The sequence below is a fragment of the Leucoraja erinacea genome, chromosome 14 (genome assembly GCF_028641065.1).
Source record: "Leucoraja erinacea ecotype New England chromosome 14, Leri_hhj_1, whole genome shotgun sequence".
NCBI classification, from domain to species: Eukaryota; Metazoa; Chordata; class Chondrichthyes; order Rajiformes; family Rajidae; genus Leucoraja; species Leucoraja erinaceus.
In genome coordinates, this window is record NC_073390.1 from 32,846,493 (window position 1) to 32,865,777 (window position 19,285).

General features: G+C 42.0%; 1 protein-coding gene across 7 annotated transcripts in view; it reads left to right on the top strand.

The window, feature by feature from the left end:
- yeats2 (YEATS domain containing 2) overlaps window positions 1-19,053 on the top strand; it is a 118,092-nt gene extending 99,039 nt beyond the window's left edge. For all 7 annotated transcript variants that reach the window (XM_055646103.1, XM_055646100.1, XM_055646106.1 and 4 more), the window contains 8 exons: window positions 223-331; window positions 1,509-1,585; window positions 2,759-2,838; window positions 6,398-6,608; window positions 8,821-9,047; window positions 14,720-14,794; window positions 15,513-15,586; window positions 17,942-19,053. In XM_055646103.1, the coding sequence (XP_055502078.1) occupies window positions 223-331; window positions 1,509-1,585; window positions 2,759-2,838; window positions 6,398-6,608; window positions 8,821-9,047; window positions 14,720-14,794; window positions 15,513-15,586; window positions 17,942-18,068 (980 nt within the window). In that variant the 3' untranslated portion in view covers window positions 18,069-19,053. The remainder of the gene's footprint in view (window positions 1-222; window positions 332-1,508; window positions 1,586-2,758; window positions 2,839-6,397; window positions 6,609-8,820; window positions 9,048-14,719; window positions 14,795-15,512; window positions 15,587-17,941) is intronic.
- The last annotated feature ends 232 nt before the right edge of the window (window positions 19,054-19,285 follow it).

Sequence of the window (19,285 nt, forward strand, 5' to 3'; positions counted from 1 at the left end):
TATGTCACCTATCCATGTTCTCCAGAAATGCTGCCTGACCCACATAGTTACTTCAGCACTTTGAGTATTTAAGGTTTGTTGTGTTATTATCTTGTAAAATAGAGATTTAGCATAAATACAAAGAAAAACAACAAATGTAGGCCAATTTATCTGCCTTGGTCGGTCCGCTTACTGATGGCCAGACAGAGTAACGTTTGATTGTCATTCTGCCATTTTTTTCAGTGAAGACAGAACCTGGTTCTTCAGGGACTTGCTTCAACCCCGCACTCTGCACAGCCGGCACTGTGAAAGTGGAACGAGCAGGATTGCATGGGGCATCTGAAATAATTGAGTGAGTCCAGGAACTTATTTTGATATTAAGGCAATGGATGCCTCCTAGTTTTAAAAATCAAGTACCGCATGTGTTGGACACAGTACTGCAATAAGTTCATAAGTTCTAGGAGCATTCAGCCCATAAAGCCTACTCCGCCATTCAATCATGGTTGATCTATCATGGTTGAAATAGCTTCTCATCTCGTTTCTAAAGGCATGTCCTTTTATTCCGAGGCTATGGTTTCTGGGCCTAGACTCTCCCACCAGTGGTAACATCCTCACATTCACTCTATCCAGGCCATACTACACATCAAACTCACCCTTGATAGATGCAAGATGGAAGCTCGATCTACTCGCACATGTAAAGCACACTTCGGCATGTAAACAGTGAACTTAGCTATATTTGAAATCGATTTCTGAAGTATTGGAATCATAGTCATTTTTCTTTGGTCACTCAAGGAAAATGTATTCCTTTTGAATGTTGGGAAGATACATACAAAGTCCAACACTGTCAAATGGCTTTCCAGCAACCATTGCTGAACCTCACCGAACAGTCACATGGGTAATGGAGATGACATGCTGCAGGCCAGGCAGTCTCCGGGAAAAGCAAAAGAGAAATGGAAGAAAGACAAGAGATAAAAATATCCTGCTAATTATTTTATGTGTTTCATTATTAAAGTCAGCTCTATATGAAAACCTCTCCTGGGAGATGACAGGACATCCACCTTTCATATTGCAGCCTTTTTTTACCGTAATTTCAGACCATTGTCAGAGTCATGTCTTCACTTTAGGTCTCAACTGGGATTAACTTTTAATAGAGATATAGAACCTAATGAGTTGTTTAAGAAGGAACTGCAGATGCTGCAAAATCGAAGGTAGACAAAAATGCTGGAGAAACTCAGTGGGTGAAGCAGCATCTATGGAGCGAAGGAAATAGGTAATTACTAATCAAAAATCTATCAATCTCCACCTTAGAAATATCAATTGATGAATAAATTCCACAGATTCAACACACTCTGAGTGAGGAAATTCCTTCTCTTGATTTTAAAGGCATGTTCTTTTATTCTGAGGCTATGGTTTCCGGGCCTAGACGAGCTATTCCCTTCACTCTATAGATGCTGCCTCACCCGCTGAGTTTCTCTAGCATTTTTGTCTACCTAGAACCTAATGGGAATACTATTCCTTACTGTCTTTAGCCTTGAATACATTGAGAATATGCAACAGTTACTCTCGGCCGTCCTGAAGAAGTTGCCCCTGATCATGCCCAAGAAAAGTGAGTAAAGCTTTCATTTTCATGTCAATTATTTTTTTGTTGTTCATGTCAATTATTTTAGTGTTGTTATTAGTGTTGTTGTTTCACAAACCCTGGAAATAGGCAGAATCTGTATGAAGGTGAACAGTTACACTTTCAGGTTTGAGATCCTGCCTGACCTTTTGAGTGTTGCCAGTATTTTCTATTTTTATTTCAGATTTCTAACATCTGCAATTTTGGTTTAATTTCAATAGGTTTTGATTTCTACAAAACTATTGACATCAGACAATTTATGCACTGTTTATGTTTGAGATTATTTTTTTCCAGTTAATTAGGGAAAGAACTGCCTCTTTTAAGTGGCATCTGAGTATTTTTTGTGCTCATGTGACAAGTGAGAGGACTCTCAGTTTAACATTTTATCCAAAGACTTCTGCAGTACTACCCTGCATCTGGATAAATTATGCACTCAACTTTGAAGGAATTGTATCATTCAGATAGCATTAAGGGAGTAATTGGGATGGGTAATAATCTAGGATTTACCTTTTAAATATCATTTTAGCAGCTTGAAAATGTAAAATAAGAAGTAAAAGTGGTCATGAAACTACTAGAATATGATTTAAGGACAACTGGTTTAAGATAGGAAACTGCCATCACCCAGACTCATTCTGGACCCAACATAATAGACCATTTGCTTTTGAGGTGTCCTAATGAGTCGCTCTGTGTATCAATCCGTCACGTGTGGACTTGTGGCAATTTGAGAATTCTTTCCAGTGTCTTCCCAAGACAATGATTGATGGGGAACAACTGTCAACCCAATAATTAGAGGTGAATCATCAGTATTGGTTTATTACTGTTGCATGTGTCAGTGAAAACAAATTGTTTGAAAGCTATCAAATCATACTGTATATGAAGACAATCGAGTCAGAAAAGTACGAGTGGCGCAAAGAGAAAAATCTGTCCAATTTAAACTGAAAGTCATACAGTGTGGTTAATTGACCAGTCATTTTAGTACTCTGATCATTTAGTTTATTTCATAACTTTGTTTATAGTTTCGTGATTGGTTTGATATGTTATGTATTGGGTCTGTTGTCCCATCAGTTTGTATCCCTGTATTATTTAATATCCATAGTATATATAGGTGGCAGCCAGTGGTCGTTATACAACAGGTACTGATCAATTACATTTCTCCAATAGCTGAGGACTCTCATCCATTCTGTGCCGTCTCTCTGGAACAGTACTATGGTTGGAATATTGGGAAGAGGAGAGCTGCAGAGGTAAGGCCACCAGCGTGTGTTCTTGAGCCCAGCTCAATTTTGATTCCATTATATTTGGCTTGAGGAAGGTGAATGGAGAGGCAGATCAACAGGACCAACTCCCACTCCTGCCTGCTGTTCATTGATTTATGATGAAAATGGCCATAGATTTTTGTAAGCATGAGCAGATTTCACTATTGGAAATCCCCTGATCAAATATCGCACCAGGATCGACTGTGAAGAAGTGCAATATGAATCAGCAGGTTACCTATATAACATGTCCAGCAAAAATGTGCTTGAGAAATAGGCGAGGAGCATAGAGTTTACTTGTCCTGTGTTCTCTTCCATTGCTGCTATGAAGCTAGCTTGCAGTGTATTGAACAAACAATTAGCCCTTGTTTAGTGGAGAAACAAGCAACTGCCGATGTTGGAATCTTGAGCAAAGCACACAGTGTTGAATTGGTAAATGGAATACAGTGTTGCAAAATATACAGTCATGCACATTGGTAGAAGGATATAAAGGCCACGACTACTTTCTAAATTCAGAAATTGGTGGAAAGGGACTTGGGAGTGCTGTTGCAGGATTCCCGAAATGTGACCTGGACAGGTTGAGTGAGTGGGCAGATGCGTGGCAGATGCAGTATAATATAGATAAATGTGAGGTTATCCACTTTGGCGGCAAAAACAAGGGGGCAGATTATTATCTCAACGGGGTTAGGTTAGGTAAGGGGGAGGTACAGCGAGACCTGGGTGTCCTTGTACACCGGTCACTGAAAGTTGGCGTGCAGGTACAGCAGGCAGTGAAGAAAGCTAATGGAATGTTGGCCTTCATAACAAGAGGATTTCAGTATAGGAATAGAGAGGTTAGTCTGCAGTTGTATAGGGCTCAGGTGAATGGAATGGAATGCTATGGAATGGAATGGAATGGAATCACATCATGTGAGACCACATCTGAAATATTGTGTACAGTTTTGGTCTCCTAATTTGAGGAAGGACATCCTTGTGATTGAGGCAGTGCAGCGTAGGTTCACGAGATTGATCCCTGGGATGGCGGGACTGTCATAACCATATAACCATATAACAATTACAGCACGGAAAAAGGCCATCTCGGCCCTACAAGTCCATGCCGACAACCTTTTTTCCCTTTAGTTGCCTGCACTCATACCATAACCCTCCATTCCTTCTCATCCATTGCCTATCCAATTTATTTTTAAATGATACCAATGAACCTGCCTCCACCACTTCCAGAAGTTCCACACCGACCACTCTCTGAGTAAAGAAGTTCCCCCTCATATTACCCCTTGTCCCTTAATTCTGAAGTCATGTCCTCTTGTTTGAATCTTCCCTATTCTCAAAGGGAAGGAAAGTCATATGAGGAAAGATTGAAAGACTAGGCTTGTATTCACTGGAGTTTAGAAGGATGAGGGGGTTTCTTATAGAAACATATAAAAATATAAATGGACTGGACAAGCTAGATGCAGGAAAAATGTTCCCTATGTTGGGCAAGTCCAGAACCAGGGGCCACAGTCTTAGAATAAAGGGGAGGTCATTTAAGACTGAAGTGAGAAAAAACTTTTTCTCCCCGAGAGTTGTGAATTTATGGCAGTGGAGGCCAAATCACTGGATGGATTTAAGAGAGAGTTAGATCGAGCTCTAAGGCTAGTGAGTCAAGGGATGTGGGGAGAAGGCAGGCATGGGTTATTGATAGGGGATGATCAGCCATGATCACAATGAATGGCGGTGCTGGCTCGAAGGGCCGACTGGCCTCCTCCTGCACCTATTTTCTATGTTTGCATGTTAATTTACAGGTTCCGAAGCAGTAAGGAAGGCAAATGCAATACTAACATTTATTTTGAGGGGACTAATATATAAAAGCAAGAATATAATTTAAAGCTTTATCAAGTTTGGAATATTGTGAGCAGTTTTGGGCCTCATATCTGTGCAAGGATGTGCTGGCTTTGGAGAAGGTCAAGTGGAGGTTTTTGAGAATGCTCCCAGAGAATATTGGGTCAAGAGTGTTTTATTGTCATATGTCCCAGATAGAACAATAAAATTCTTACTTACCACAGCACAACAGAATATATAATCATAGTACATTGTGTCAATATGATAAACTGGAAATATACACACACACACATACATATAGATATACACACACACACACACACACACATACACACACACAAACACACACACACACACACACACACACACACACACACACACACACACACACACACACACACACACACACACACACACACACACACACACACACACACACACACACACACACACACACACACACACACACACTTATATGTACTCGGAGCTTAGAAGGATTAGGTGGGGATCTCATTGAAACAATGGGAGTCAAGAACCAGAGGACACAGCATTAGAAATAAAGGATGTAAAATGCCGATGAGGAGGAATTGCTTTACCCAGTTGGTGGTGAATGTGGAATACATTACCACAGATGGCCGTGGAGGTCAAAACATTGGGATATTTTAAGGTGGAGATTGATAGTTCTTGATTACTAACGGGCCTGTCCCACTGTAGCGACCTAATTTGTGAGTTTAGAAGAGTTTGCCCTCGACTCGTACTCGCAACATGGTCAACATGAGGTCCGAGGAGGTCTTTGTAACTCTCCTTCATGCTCGAGAGTAGTCCCCGCGTACTCGAGGCCTCAGTTAGGCCGCGCCGTTTTTATCAACATGCTGAAAAATGCCCGCGAGTTAAAAAAGGTTGCCATGGAAAAAAATCAATATTTTTTTACTCGTAGGTTTAGTCGAGGTAGGTCGTAGTAGGTCAGCATGCTATCCTAGGTAATCAAAGGCAAGCGAAGGTAAATAAACCGACCGGTAATGTTAAATGCCCGCTAAACTTTATTAAACGCTGTCTGGCTTCTTAAAAGTGTCTCCGCTCCTTCTCCCCTTCTCTCCCCTCTCTCCTCTTCTCTTCCCCCCACTCTCCGCACTCTTTAAAGGACTTACCATAACTGTGCCAGCCGTCTTTTACCTTCCAGTTCATCGCCGGTGTGAATTTCAGACAGCTTTCCCTGGCCCCCGTCTTTGCGATGTGTGTGTGTGTGCGATCGGTCGATCCAGCTCGCGGTTTCATCGCTGACGGTCGACCCAGCTCGAGGTTTTTCAGGCGAGTGCCCTCGAGCTTGAAGGTCGAAGACAATCGCTGAAAAGTCGTGTCAGTGGGACAGGCCCTTTAGTCAAAGCTTATGGGGTGAAGGCAGAAGAATGGGGTTGAAAAGGAAAAATAGATCAATTATTGAATTGAATTGAATACATTTTATTAGCCAAGTATGTATACATACAAGGAATTTGCCTTGGTGCTTTGTTCGCAAGTAACAACACGATATACAGTAGACAATTTTTAAATCTTTTGGTGGAGCAAACTCGATGGGCTGAATGGCCTGAATCTGCTACTAAGCCATATGGTCCTTTTGATGATCTACTTTTGAGGATAATGTCACTGCTTTGCTGTTCTTTCACTTCTTTTCTAGCTTTAAGGGCTATGTAGTAAAGAAAGGAACCTCTTGTTTTATCTATCCCCATTTTTCTCGTAGTGGCAGCGTGCAGTAGCTGTGAGAAAGATCCTGCAGGAAGTGATGGAGAAATGTTCGCGGTTTAGCAGCACAGAAGTCATGAAGACTAAACAGATTGTGCACTGGTGCCGACAGCGTGGGTACACTCCCCCTGACCCAGAGATTGCTGCTGCTGCTGCTGCTGAAGAAGATTCAATGGAAGATATTCTGACACAGATAGACAATGAGCCAGGTGAGCCGGCCATATGACCAAGTAATAACTTGTTCACGGTTATGACGGTTGATGCAACTCTACTTTAGAGATACAGTGTGGAAACGGGCCCTTTGGGCCACCATGTCCGCGTCGACCAACGATCACCCCATGCACGAGCACTATCCAACACACTGGGGACAATTTTCAGAACCCAATTACCTGCATTACCCATATAGATAACCCAATTATCTTTGGGGTGTGGGAGGAAACCAGAGCACCCAGAGAAAACCCGTCAAAGGTAGAACGTACAAGCTGAATCGATCTAATAAATTGTTCACTGTTGTGAAAGGCTCAAATCTCCAACAAATTTAAAACAAAGAGAGGCTGAGCTAGAAAATCAGGACAATTATTTTCATCGGTACTGTATAAAATTGAGCCGAATATCAGGATGATTTTTTTCTTAAGTGTTGAGGACCAGAAATGTATAAAGTTGCTCTTTCACAGCTTATCCCAGTTTGTCACCACAGGGTTCAATATTTTCATAGTTGTGTAAAAAGATTTATGCGTCTCCCTTTTCAATCTCCTGTGCTCAGGAGCCAGCAGTACAGTAGAAATGCCATCACGTGTCTGAACATTGGAGCTTCCTTCCAATCAACAGTGGCAGTTTCTCTCACACCCTAGATTTTAGAGGTTGCCACAGAGCATGAAACGAGCCCTTCGGACCACAATGTCTGTGCCGAACATGATGCCAAGACCAACGCTCCCTGCCTGGACATAATACATATCCCTCCACTCCCTGTGCCTATCCAGAAGTCTCTTAAATGCCATGATCGTATCTGACTCCACCACCACCTGCGTCAACACATTCCAGGCACTCACCATCCTATGTGTAAACAAAACATGCCCTGCCCATCTCTGTTACATTTGCCCCTCTCACCTTAAAGCTATGCCTTATAGAATTTGATATTTCCATCCTGAGAAAAAGGTTTGGATTGTCTACAGTTTCATAATTTTATATACTTCTGTCAGGTCAACCTCAACCTCCAGCGATCCAGAGAAAATAATTTAAGGCTGTCCTACCTCTCCCAGTAGCTAATACTCCCTAATCCAGGCATCATTCTGTTAAACTTCCTGTGCACCCTTTCCAGAGCTTCTACATTCATCCTAAAAGGGGCAACTAGATCTGTATACAATACGCGAATGCACCTAAACAAAGTCCTAGAAAGTTGCATCATGGTTTCCTGACTCTTATACTCAACGCCCCAACCTATGACCATTGTATTGCCACTTTCAGGGCGTTATGGACTTGAACCCCAAGATCCCTCTGTACATCACTGCTGCTCTGTACATCACTGCCGTTAAGGGTAATACCATTAACTGTATATTTTCCACTTGTTTTCTACCTCCAAGATTAAACTCCATCTGCCATTTCTCCATCCAAATTTGAAGCTAATCTATATCCCACGTATACTTTGATTGTCTTCCTCATTGTTCACAACTACAGTAACCTTAGTGTCAACTTTCTAACCAACATTTACGTCCAAGCCGTTTTAATATTTTATTTATATATAATAAACAAACCCTGTACTCCACACCTGTGCAGCCATTCTGTACTTGAGGCTGAGATATTGGGCTTAGGGCTGTGCACTGCCCAGCTGGTAATTGCGGGCTCTAACTGGGACTAGCAGCAACTGTCCTGTCCATTGATAGACCCAGATCCTGTCGCCCTCTCATCTCCCCCAGTTGAATGTGATGGATGTTGTTGTTTCCTCCATTCTTTATTTGACTGCAAGCTCTACCAAGCCGCTGAGATTTCTTATGGTACCAGCTCAGTGGTTGTCACCAGCCGAGAACTCCGCGTCTACTGAGCTCTATGTCTCAATGGTGAGCGAGCACGTCTCTTGTCCCACACTCCCAGCATCAGACTTCACAAACAGCCTATTCACCTTGCCTCAGTGGTACAGTGTGCCACAAGGCAATGGGATCACTATTTCCCTCCTGTGGAAGTGCCTGCAGAAGACACAGTTTCACACCAGGTTTGCAGCACAGAAGATTGAAGACTGAGTAGATGTACTGTGTGGCACATGTTTGGACTCCAGGATCAAGAGCACTATAATGAATGAGTCATGTGGGATAGCACAAAGTGAGGCACCTATAGGATACTGAGAGGTTTGTGATGTTATTTACAGATATTATTTGCAATTATTTAAAAATTTGTCTTTGTTTTGCATTGCTTGTGTCTGTGTTTCAGAATGTCCTTCCACATATACTGGGGCTAGTGAGCTCTGCCAAAGGCTCACGGAAGTAGAGGACATTCTCAAGACTGAATCTGAGAGTGACGAAGAGGTGGACATCATCAGCGCGATTGAACCCTCCAAAGTGAAAATCAAGAAAGAGCAGGAGGAGGTTGACGAAGAAGTCAACTTCTACATGGGCACAGTGCCAGCCTTGGAGTATGCCAGGGACACGGCTCAGCAGGTAGTGTATCAGAAAACCGATTCGCAGCCAATGCTTCTCTGTGTGTTTGGCTCCATAATTCCATAACACCTGCATGAAAACATGATGCTGCTTCACAGACTCACATTCTCCTGCTGAATTTCTCTATGTTGACTTACCTCTCCTTATCTCTGGTAAAATAGCTCTTAGGACTTATCCCTGGTATCGTGGCAGATCTTTGCTCTAATTCTTTACTTCCAGATTTTCTTCATATCAATGATATGCATGTTTTTTCAAATATGAATCTAGCTTCCATTGCCAATGGTGGAGGGGGTGTAGAAAATGTCTTCTATTGAAGAATTTCCTGCTATTCCTGAAAGATCTGGCTGTAATGTTTTAAATGCTTCCCCTATTTCTTCACATCCAGCCAATGAAAGTAGTTTCTTTGTACATTGTATAGCTGATTAGAAGTCATGCCGCTAGACTTTTGACCAGGGTGGTTGATCTGGAAGTGTGCGTGAGATTTTTTTAATGAAATTTGGTAAATAAAACTGGAAATTTAAAGATAGGGTGGGCACTTGTTTTCTTGAAAAATTATGTATGGTTCACAAAGTCCCGAAGGGAAGGAACCTTCTGTTTTTACTGATTTGGTCTGTGTGTGACTGCGGATCCATTATGTTTGGTAACTTTTAACTGTCCCTGGTAGAACTGAGAAAGCCACAGTTCAAGAGGTCATTTGAGAAAGGCATTAAAGGGAGATAGGGGTGAGGGAAAAAGAGGAGGGGGGTTTGCATTGTTGGTTAAGGAGAATGTCACGGCTGTGTTCAGAGGTGGCATAACTGACGGTTCGTCTAGTGAGACTATGGGTGGAGCTGAGGAACAAGAAATAAATGGAGCCACAGGAGATGGGCAAGGTCCTAAATTAGTATTTCTCCTCTGTATTTACCGATGAGAAAGACAGTAGGACGGAGGAAATTGGAGCAGGTACTGGAAGTGTCTTGAGAGCAGTCAGGGTTTCCCTCGAAGAAGTACTGAAGGTACCGTCGTGTTTGAAGGTAGACAAATCTGCAGGGCCTGATCAGATATATCCGAGCAAATTGCCGGAGTCCTGGTTGAAATTTACGAGTCATCCCTATAAACAGGAGAGGTGGCGGAAGACTGGAGGGTGGCAAAGGTTGTGCCTCTTTTCAAGAAGGGCTGCAGGGAAAATGCTGGGAAATATAGGCCGGTGAGCTTAACATCTGTAGTTGGTAAGTTACTGGAGAGTATTCTGAGGGATAGGTTATACAGGCATTTGGATGGGCAAGGGCTGATTAGGGATAATCTGCATGGTTTTGTACGTCGGAGGTCGTGTCTCACAAATCTGATTGATAAAACATTTTTGAAGATGTGACCAAAAAGGTTGATGAGGGCAGAGCTGTAGATGTTGTATACATGGACTTCAGTAAGGCGTTCGACAAGGTTCCACATGGTAGGCTGCTCTGGAAAGTTAGATTGCATGGGATCCAAGAAGAGATAGCTGAATGGATAGCAAATTGGCTCCATGGAAGGAAGCAGAGGGTGATGGTGGAAGGTTGCTTCTGAAACTGGAGGCCTGTGACTAGTGGTGTGCCTCAGGGTTCGGTGCTGGGCCCGTTACTGTTTGTCATCTACATCAATGATTTGGATGAGAACATACAGGGCAAGATTAGCAAGTTTGCTGATTATACAAAAGTTAGTGGTTTTGCAGATAGTGAAGATGGTTGTGAACGATTGCAACAGGATCTGGATCAATTGGCCAGGTGAGCAGAGGAATGATTGATGGAATTTAATACAGAAAAGTGTGAGGTGTTGCATTTTGGGACGTTGAACAAGGGCAGGACCTATACAATAAATGGTGGGTTTCTGTGTAGTGTTGTAGAGCAGAGGGATCTAGGAGTACAAGTGCATGGTTCCTTGAAGGTCGAGTCGCAGGTAGATAAGGTGGTCAAAAAGGCTTTTGGCACTTTGGCCTTCATCAGCAAGAGTATTGAGTTTAGAAGTTGTGAGGTCATGTTGCAGTTGTATAAGACGTTGGTGAGACCTCATTTAAAATATTGTGTTCAGTTCTGGGCATCATGTAACGGAAAGATATTGTCAAGCTTGAAAGGGTTCAGAAAAGATTTCTGAGGATGTTGCCAGAACTAAAGGGTGTGAACTTTAGGGAGAGGATGAGTAGGTTAGGTCTCTATTCCATGGAGTGCAGGAAGTTGAGGGGTGATCGTATAAAGGTGTACAAAATCATGAGAGGAATAAATCGGGTAGATGCACAGAGTCCCTTGCCCAGTGTAGGACCAGAAGACAAAGGTTCAAGGTGAAGGGGAAAAGATTTAATAGGAATCCGAGGGGTAACCTTTTCACACAAAGTGTGGTGGGTGTATGGAACAAGCTGCCAGAGGTCGTAGTTGAGGCTGGGACTATCCCATCAACCACATGTGTATTCAACCACAACTACCATTACATATAAATCTTTTCTCTTCCTATTTTAACTCAGAAAATGTCTACTGTCTTTCTCATATTTTCTGTCATCAGTGCCACTCTGCAATTTTGTTTTGTAGCCTGGTGTATAACTTGCCAGTCCTCACAGCACTGAGCTGTGTTTCAGCAATGGCTACCATGTCACATTTCCAATGCTGAGTTTGCAGCAGTAATTCATTGTTACTTCTTTATACCATATACATTTATATAAAGTTCATAAGATATAGGAATTCGGCCATTCTGTCCATCAAGCCTCCTCCGCCATTCAATCTCGACTGATCTATGTTTCCCTCTCAATCCCATTCTCCTGCCGTGTCCCCATAACCCCTGACACCTGACATAAAGAACAATCCATTTGGGCCACTGTTCTTTTGCTCAGTGTTGTGACCCCATTTCTTCTTTCTTTTACTTTATATCTTTTAGCATTTGTGCTTCATTTCTGATGATTAACCTGCTCTTTCCTTTCAGTATCTTATTCTCATTGAGCGGTCCCTTCTTTTTAACTCTTACCCTTCTCCTCCCTTTCCAGCTCCCTTACCCTTTTCCAGGGGTGGGAGATTGCAAGCTTCACGCGGTCTGCCCTGTTTCGACGAATGCAATCAACCTGGTGTGTACAATCAAATAAGATCAAATAGAACAAGTTGTTCTATTATGACTGTGCACGTCATACGCAAGAAGAAGAAGACCCTCTTCCATATAGTAGAATCTAGTTCCAACAAAAATCCTATCTATTCTTTCCACAGAGCATAATTCAGATAGAGCCTCAATAGCATTCCCTCCTATTCCAGAATTGAGGCAACATATCATATGAAATTGAACTTTTTTTCCTTCACTACTCTTTAAGGATGTTCCCATCTCCTTGAACTGCTTCTAGAAATATAGAGGTACTAAGCACGGAAGCTGGCTCTTAGGCCCAATTTGTCCATACTACACACCAGGAACCCATTGTCATTAATCCTACACTAATTCTCTTTATTTTCCCAACATTGCCACCACCTTCCCTTGGATTCAGCTCTGCACTTGGGGGGCATTTATCATGGCCAATTAACCTACCAACCCACAAACCCCTGCGATATGGGAGAAACCCCATGCACCTAGCGTGAAATGCATGTGATCACGGTCAGAATGTGCAAATTCCACACAGATATCACCAATGGTCGGGATTGAACACAGATTGCTGCAGCAGTGAGGCAGTAGCCCAGTTAGCTGCATTATATCGCATAATCACCACAAAGATAAATTGTACATGACAATAATGATCTCGAGATTATAATCTGTATGGTCCAGTTCTGTAAATTAACTACTTGATTGGGTGGTCTCCAACTGGTCCTTAATATCCCTCACACTAACATCAAGCTGGCAGCGTAGCATATGACCCACGACTTTGCTTGCAAAAGATTATGAACCTTAACAACCATCCCTTTACCTATTCCCGATGGGTTAATTTCTATAAATACCTTATTTTGGTTGCTTACTACATGTGCTGTTGGTCACCCTATTCTGATCTGCATTTCTTTAGTGTTTGACTAAGTCTAAAACACACTCTAACTCTCTGCTGGTTATGTGTCAGAAAGTGCACAAAGCTCACTGACAGTGAGCTTCCAGACCGAGCTGTCAACTGCTCAGACATATTCCCTTGCAACAGTCTCGCTGCCTATAACTCCCATGTTCTACCATTCAAACACACTGTATGAACTGCTGCAGGTTTGCTTTAGTTTAGTTTAGAGATACAGCATGGAAACAGCTCTGTCAGCCCACCAATTCCGCTCCAACCAGCGATCACCCTGTACACTAACTATTCTACAAACCAGGGACAATTGACAATTTTACCAAAGCCAATTAACCTACAAACTTGTAAGTCTTTGGAGTGTGGGAGGAAACTGGAGCATCCAGAGAAAACCCACGCAGTTAGTTTATAATATTGAATAGCCAATCCATATTGAAGACGTGTAGCAACATCTCCTTCCTCTGACACACCTAATTGTTTGACCAAATTCGCAGTTTCAAGCTGCGTTTACAGACACTTTCAGTGTGTCACCAGAAGCTGTTTGTTCAGTGTCATTCAGTCTGCTGTGATTCCCTGCACAAATTATTTATGAATTTGACAGCAAATTTCCCTGCACCCCCTCTCCCCCTTCTGGCGAATACCTCTGCAATGACAGTCCCCCCTTTCTCCTGCTGAATTGCCCCACACTGTCTGTGACCTCCCCACATATCTGTTCCTCATTCAGTCGCTTTATTCACCGCACTATGCGCATTTGTTCTGGTTAATTTCCCTGTTCGCTCTATTCCCCCCTCTGCTGAAAAAAATCCCTCTCACTGTCCCTCTCTGCTGAGATTCCACTTTCTGCTAATTTTCCCTGCAGTGATTTTTCTCTTGCTGCAAGTGAATTTCCTTCATTGCACTCTCTGTATCTGCTGCTGAATTTCCCTGCACTGACTCTCCCATTAGATGGTCAATTTCCTCACAAACACTATCCTCCCTGCAAACTCTGTTGTATTTTCTGCTGATTAATATTTCTGCAGAGACCCTCTCTCCTTCTGCCATTTAATTTATGGGCATAAACTCACTTTCCTGCTGATAATTTCCCCCACAAGTACTGCCTCTATTTCTGCTGGTGAATTGCCCGATGCTGACTCCCTTTCCTTGTGAATTTACTTACACTGACTATACCTGTCAGTGGCAGTTAATTACCTTCACCTCGGTCTTTCCGTCAGCTGATGAATTTTTCTGCGCTGACTGTCCCTTTCCGCTGGGAAATTTATCTGCTCTTCATTTTTCCTTTGTTCTGGTGAATTATTTAACACTGACTGTGTCTCTTTGTGCTATTGAGTTTGTCTGATTGACTGGCCCCGTTTTGGTTTCTGACTGTCTCTGCACACCTGTCACTCTGTCTGCTGCTGAGTTTCTGGCGCTGTGTGTATCCATTTGTTCGGGTACATTTCCCTGCATATCTGTCCCTTGTTCTGCTGGTGAATTTCTCTGTAATGGCTACCTACCTGGTGCAAATGTGCACAAAGTGTGTAGTCAGGTTGAGGGTGTTCACAAAAACAAAAGGGGGACTGATGTGCACGGAATTGTCTTTATCCTTGGCTCCTTGCCACTTCTGCTTCTAGTTCTAAAATTCAATCTTGCCATGTTAAACTTTCTCACACTGACTGCCACCTTCTCAACGAGTTAATTTCCCTGCACTGACTGATTTTCGTTCCTGTGTTAGATCGGTGTTACCATTGAACCCTTGGAACTGGAGAGCCACATCTTTGCCCCTGTGATTGAAGATATGATCATTAAGGTAAAGTCAATGGTGCCAGAAATCATTCTGAGCTGACCAAGTTTGTAAAAAGAACAAGTGGCATCATGAGGTGATTCATTATTATTATGGAGCTGGATGAAAATCAGTTGATGCAAATGCACGCGTGACAAATTTCAATGCTCTAACCTCATCCACTGCATCCGGTGTTCCCGATGTGGGCTCCTGTACTTCGGTGAGACCAAGCGTAGACTTGGCAATTGCTTCACTGAACATTTAGGCTTGGTCTGCCGAGGCCTACCGGATCTCCTGGTTGCTAACTATTTTAATTCCCCTTCCCATATGACCTTTCTGTCCTGGGCCACCTTCATTGTCAGAATGTTGCCACATGCAAATAGGAGGAACAGCACCTCATATTTCACGGGTAACTTACAACCCAGCTTATGAATGCTGAATTCTCTCATTTTAGTTAATTTATACAACTCTCCTCTCCCTACTCCTTCCATTAAAAGTCAGTTAACCAGTTCCACAGTTCACAATGATGTATCCCTCTTTGGATCCAAGCCATGTCGAATGGAAAGATACCTTCAAGCTGCAATTTTCTGACGTACTTACTGGCTTTGAGTGCTGTTCGTGCTCCCTGGAAATCTAGACTCTGTGGTTGGGAATAGGGTGTAGAATAAAAGGGATGGCAAAATCTGCAGTCTTCAGTAAATTGTTGTTCTTAACTGCTACTGATCCATCTCATCCATGTTTTCAGGCCACTGAACAGTTTGTAAGTGACATTCTTCGAGAGTCCTTGGGAATTGCATACCAGAGCACTCCTCATAACAGGTACAATTCTATCTTATATCTAATAAGCATCATAGATCTAAAAACTATAATAGCCAAAGATGGGGATGAGCAGGAGTTGATGGAGGATTAAGTTTTGAGCTGATATAAATAGGAGGTTGGGTTAAGGAAGATTGGAGGTTGATCAGGGGAAGAATTGAGTATGACGATAGCAAAGGATAACTTGGTTCTTTCAAGCAGCAGATAGGCTGCAATATTGTCAAATAACACTGATTTGAGGTTGAAATCTTTATGTTTATAAATTCAACTCTGAGACTAGAAGGTTAACACATTTACAAATCATTTGCTTTAGCATTTAATAATGGCTGGGGGTGATAGAGTTTGTGACGTGAATTAAATTTGTAGTTAAAGTTAATTGTAGGCTTTGGAATTCACAATATTTATCCAAAGGAAATTTATATTTAGTCCTCACATTGATCCTAAGCAAGCAATTTAACAACACTTGTGAGAGAGATGGTGGAGAGGTATGGATTATTTGGAAACCAGCCGAAGTCAGCGGCGTGTGGACAAGGAAGGGGATGGGCATGGATGGAACTTTGGAAGTCTCAAGGCCAGTGTGCGAAAAGAAGGTTATGAAATAATAATATGCTGTAGTTCTGATTCAGGGGACAAATCCCTTGAGTACTGTGTCAATCAGGTGTAAACGCAATGTGGGAGGACGGAACCTTTCTCAGCCCTCATTGTATTTGAAGACTCGAGCATCCACAACTTTTTGGGGTAATGAATTCAAACATTCACATCCTTCTGAGAGAAAGAAAAAATCCTTCTCGTCACAATCTTGTCGGCACCCCTAATTCCAAGACTCTGTCCCCTGGTTCGACAATTCTCCACCAAGCAAATCATCATCAGAGTAGCAATGTTACAAAATTTTGAGATTTAAAAAATCAAGTCTGCAATTTATCCCATCAGATAAAGCACAAAAATCAGTTTAATTTGACACCTAATTTACTTTCATATCTTCAGTAATAAAAACGTTATGGCCATTTTCATACTCGGAAATTAGCATCTTGTCAATTGATTTTCCATTGACTTAATACAAAAGCTGTGATCGAGGACAGTGAAATGGCCATAACTTTATTAAAAATTAAGAAAACTGAAAGAAATGTTCAGTTATTATAGATTGAAGCATTCTGAAACAAATATGAAACAATCTTACTTGGATGACCTGAAATTAAAGCATATAATTGGTTAGTTACCCAATTGTAGCTAATTCCAAACTTCAATTACTAGATCTAAACATCTATCCATTTCTTAAGAAAAGATTAACATTTTTAAATAGCCTAAGTGTCCAAATAACATTCACAAAGAATTCACAATAAAACATGATTTTTAAATCTCATTGACATTAATTTATAGGCCAAATGGAAGGAATTTAGTGTTCCATTGCTGTAAATTAATGGCCATTTAAATCAGTTTTCGAGTGGGATCCTGTGGAACTCTGTGGAACACGCTGGTTTAGAACGTTCCCATTGCGGTGAATTTGTACCCCATATGCCCAGAAAAATACTGCGGGATTTAATGGGGCCCCAAATTAGCTACTCGCAACATAAAACTTTGTATAAAGGGATCTTAAGAAGCCCTTTTTAATGTAAAAATAAACAACCTATCTTCCGTTGTCCCCTGTATGAGATCCATCCCGTTGTCGGCGGTCGCGGGTTTAGAGGATAATTTTTAACCTACTATAACAATTAAATTAACCAATTAAGTTTAAAAATAGCTGCAGCGAATGAACCTCGCAGCGATTTTTCGTCAGCAACTAAGTAGGCTGAACAACCTCGATTTGAATAGCCTAGGGAAAATCGCGTTTTAAACCCGCCCCCCTCTCAACGGCGCCAAAATCGCGCACACGGGCAGGGGCAGACCGGCAGCAACGCTGAAGGTAGGTTTTGCAACATACCTAATCAGAGCATCTCCATTTTAAGGCAGTTCCGAAAGGGATAATGCAGGTGGTGCTTTGCCAAAGGCTTTGTTAGAATCCACGTATACAATATGCATTCATATACCCTTAGTCTTCTTGGTCACCTCTTTAAAAAAAAAATCTATCAAATTTGTGAGATACAATGTCTCTTGCCTACAGCCACACTGACTATCCATAATTGTTGCTTGCCATTCCAAATGCATGTAAATCCTATTTCTTAGAATCCCCTCCAATAATATAGGCAAGGCTCCCCTCCACTGGTGTAAGGCTCACTGGTTTGTTATTCCCAACCTTTTCCTTGCAGCCTCCATTAAATAGAGACAGAATACTGACCACCTTCCAGTCTACTGGCACCTCACCGTAGCCATCAATTTGTTCGGTTTGAAAAACTGATTCTCCTATTTTCTATTTTTATTCAGGACACCCAAAGAGCTGAGTTTAACTGACGTGCACCAAGCCATCTGCAACATCTCTGTCTGCGACTTTCTCACTAACAAGTACATGGGTGTTGTATCAAGTGAACAGACTGTGCAACAAGAACGATGAACGGCCTTAAGCTCTCTACCACTCCATTGTTGTTCCTGCATTCGGATAGGACCTGGGAACATCCAAGCCAATGTTGCACCGACATGTCAAAGGACTCTTTCCTTCTCCTGCCAGACCCACAGTGGGAGAGAGTGTCACTGTGCTGCTACGAAATATAAGTCTTCCGCATTCTCCGTGGAGCTGCAGGAGATTCTGGGCCAAGTACTGTCGGGGAAGCTGGTGCTTGGAGAGAGTTGCAGGATTATCTGGTGTGGAGGAGCTTGTCTCATTCTTGTTGTTTGAATAGTTGGACAAAAACTTAAAGGGCAATACCACTAGTGACATGCCTCTCGCTGGCTCTACCACTGGTTTGATGAATGAAAGAAGAAACCGGAGCAACAATCAGTTTGCACTTGATATGCAATGCAGGAGGACGTCAATAGAAGCCATCTCTCTTTTCAGGAAACGCACCCCATGTACCAAATAGCAGTGGCTAAAGTGATTTGTTATTTTCTTACAACTTTTTGTTTGCAAATGGTGCAGATTTAACATCATATTTTCTGTACAGAAAGTTAAATTACCCCTTTGGTGTCTTAGGTTGGAGAGCATAACAATTTCATTGTGGGAGCTTTCCAACAGCCTGCTATTGAATCTCATGTGGGGTCTAGATCTTGCCTCCAGCACCGCAGCATTTGTGTAACACGTTGAGCTGAGTAGTGGGAGTTGGGCTCTGCCTCTGGCCAAAAAAAAAACACTTGTTGTTTTGAGCCGTTTGCTGAAACTTCATTAAAGGGCAGCATTGTGCAGTGCAGCCTGTTTGTCTCAAATAGATTCTCCTGTCTGTGTGCTGGTGTGGATCAGAATGGTTAAAACTGTTACTGAATAAGAATGCTGTTTGTTTAAGCTCAGTGGAAAATGAAGATGTTTATTCTACCCTCTTTCGGAAATCATAGATAGTAAATTGAAGGTTCAGTTGAATAAAAATAGACTTGAATCAGTGGAAAAATTGAGTTTGGCCATTTGTCGAGTACGGGATAACATTTTTGACAAAGTACAGTCGAACTTGATGAATTGCTTGTTTTTCTCCCAGAACTGCTCTACAATATTTTCTGCTCCTGTTTTAAGTATGCAGATATAATTCTGATTAAGGTCGCGGGCTTGAGATATTTTCCTCAGAGATAATTTTTTAATAAAAATTAGGACTGAGAAATTTCAGCAAGGAAGATATGGTTTACAAC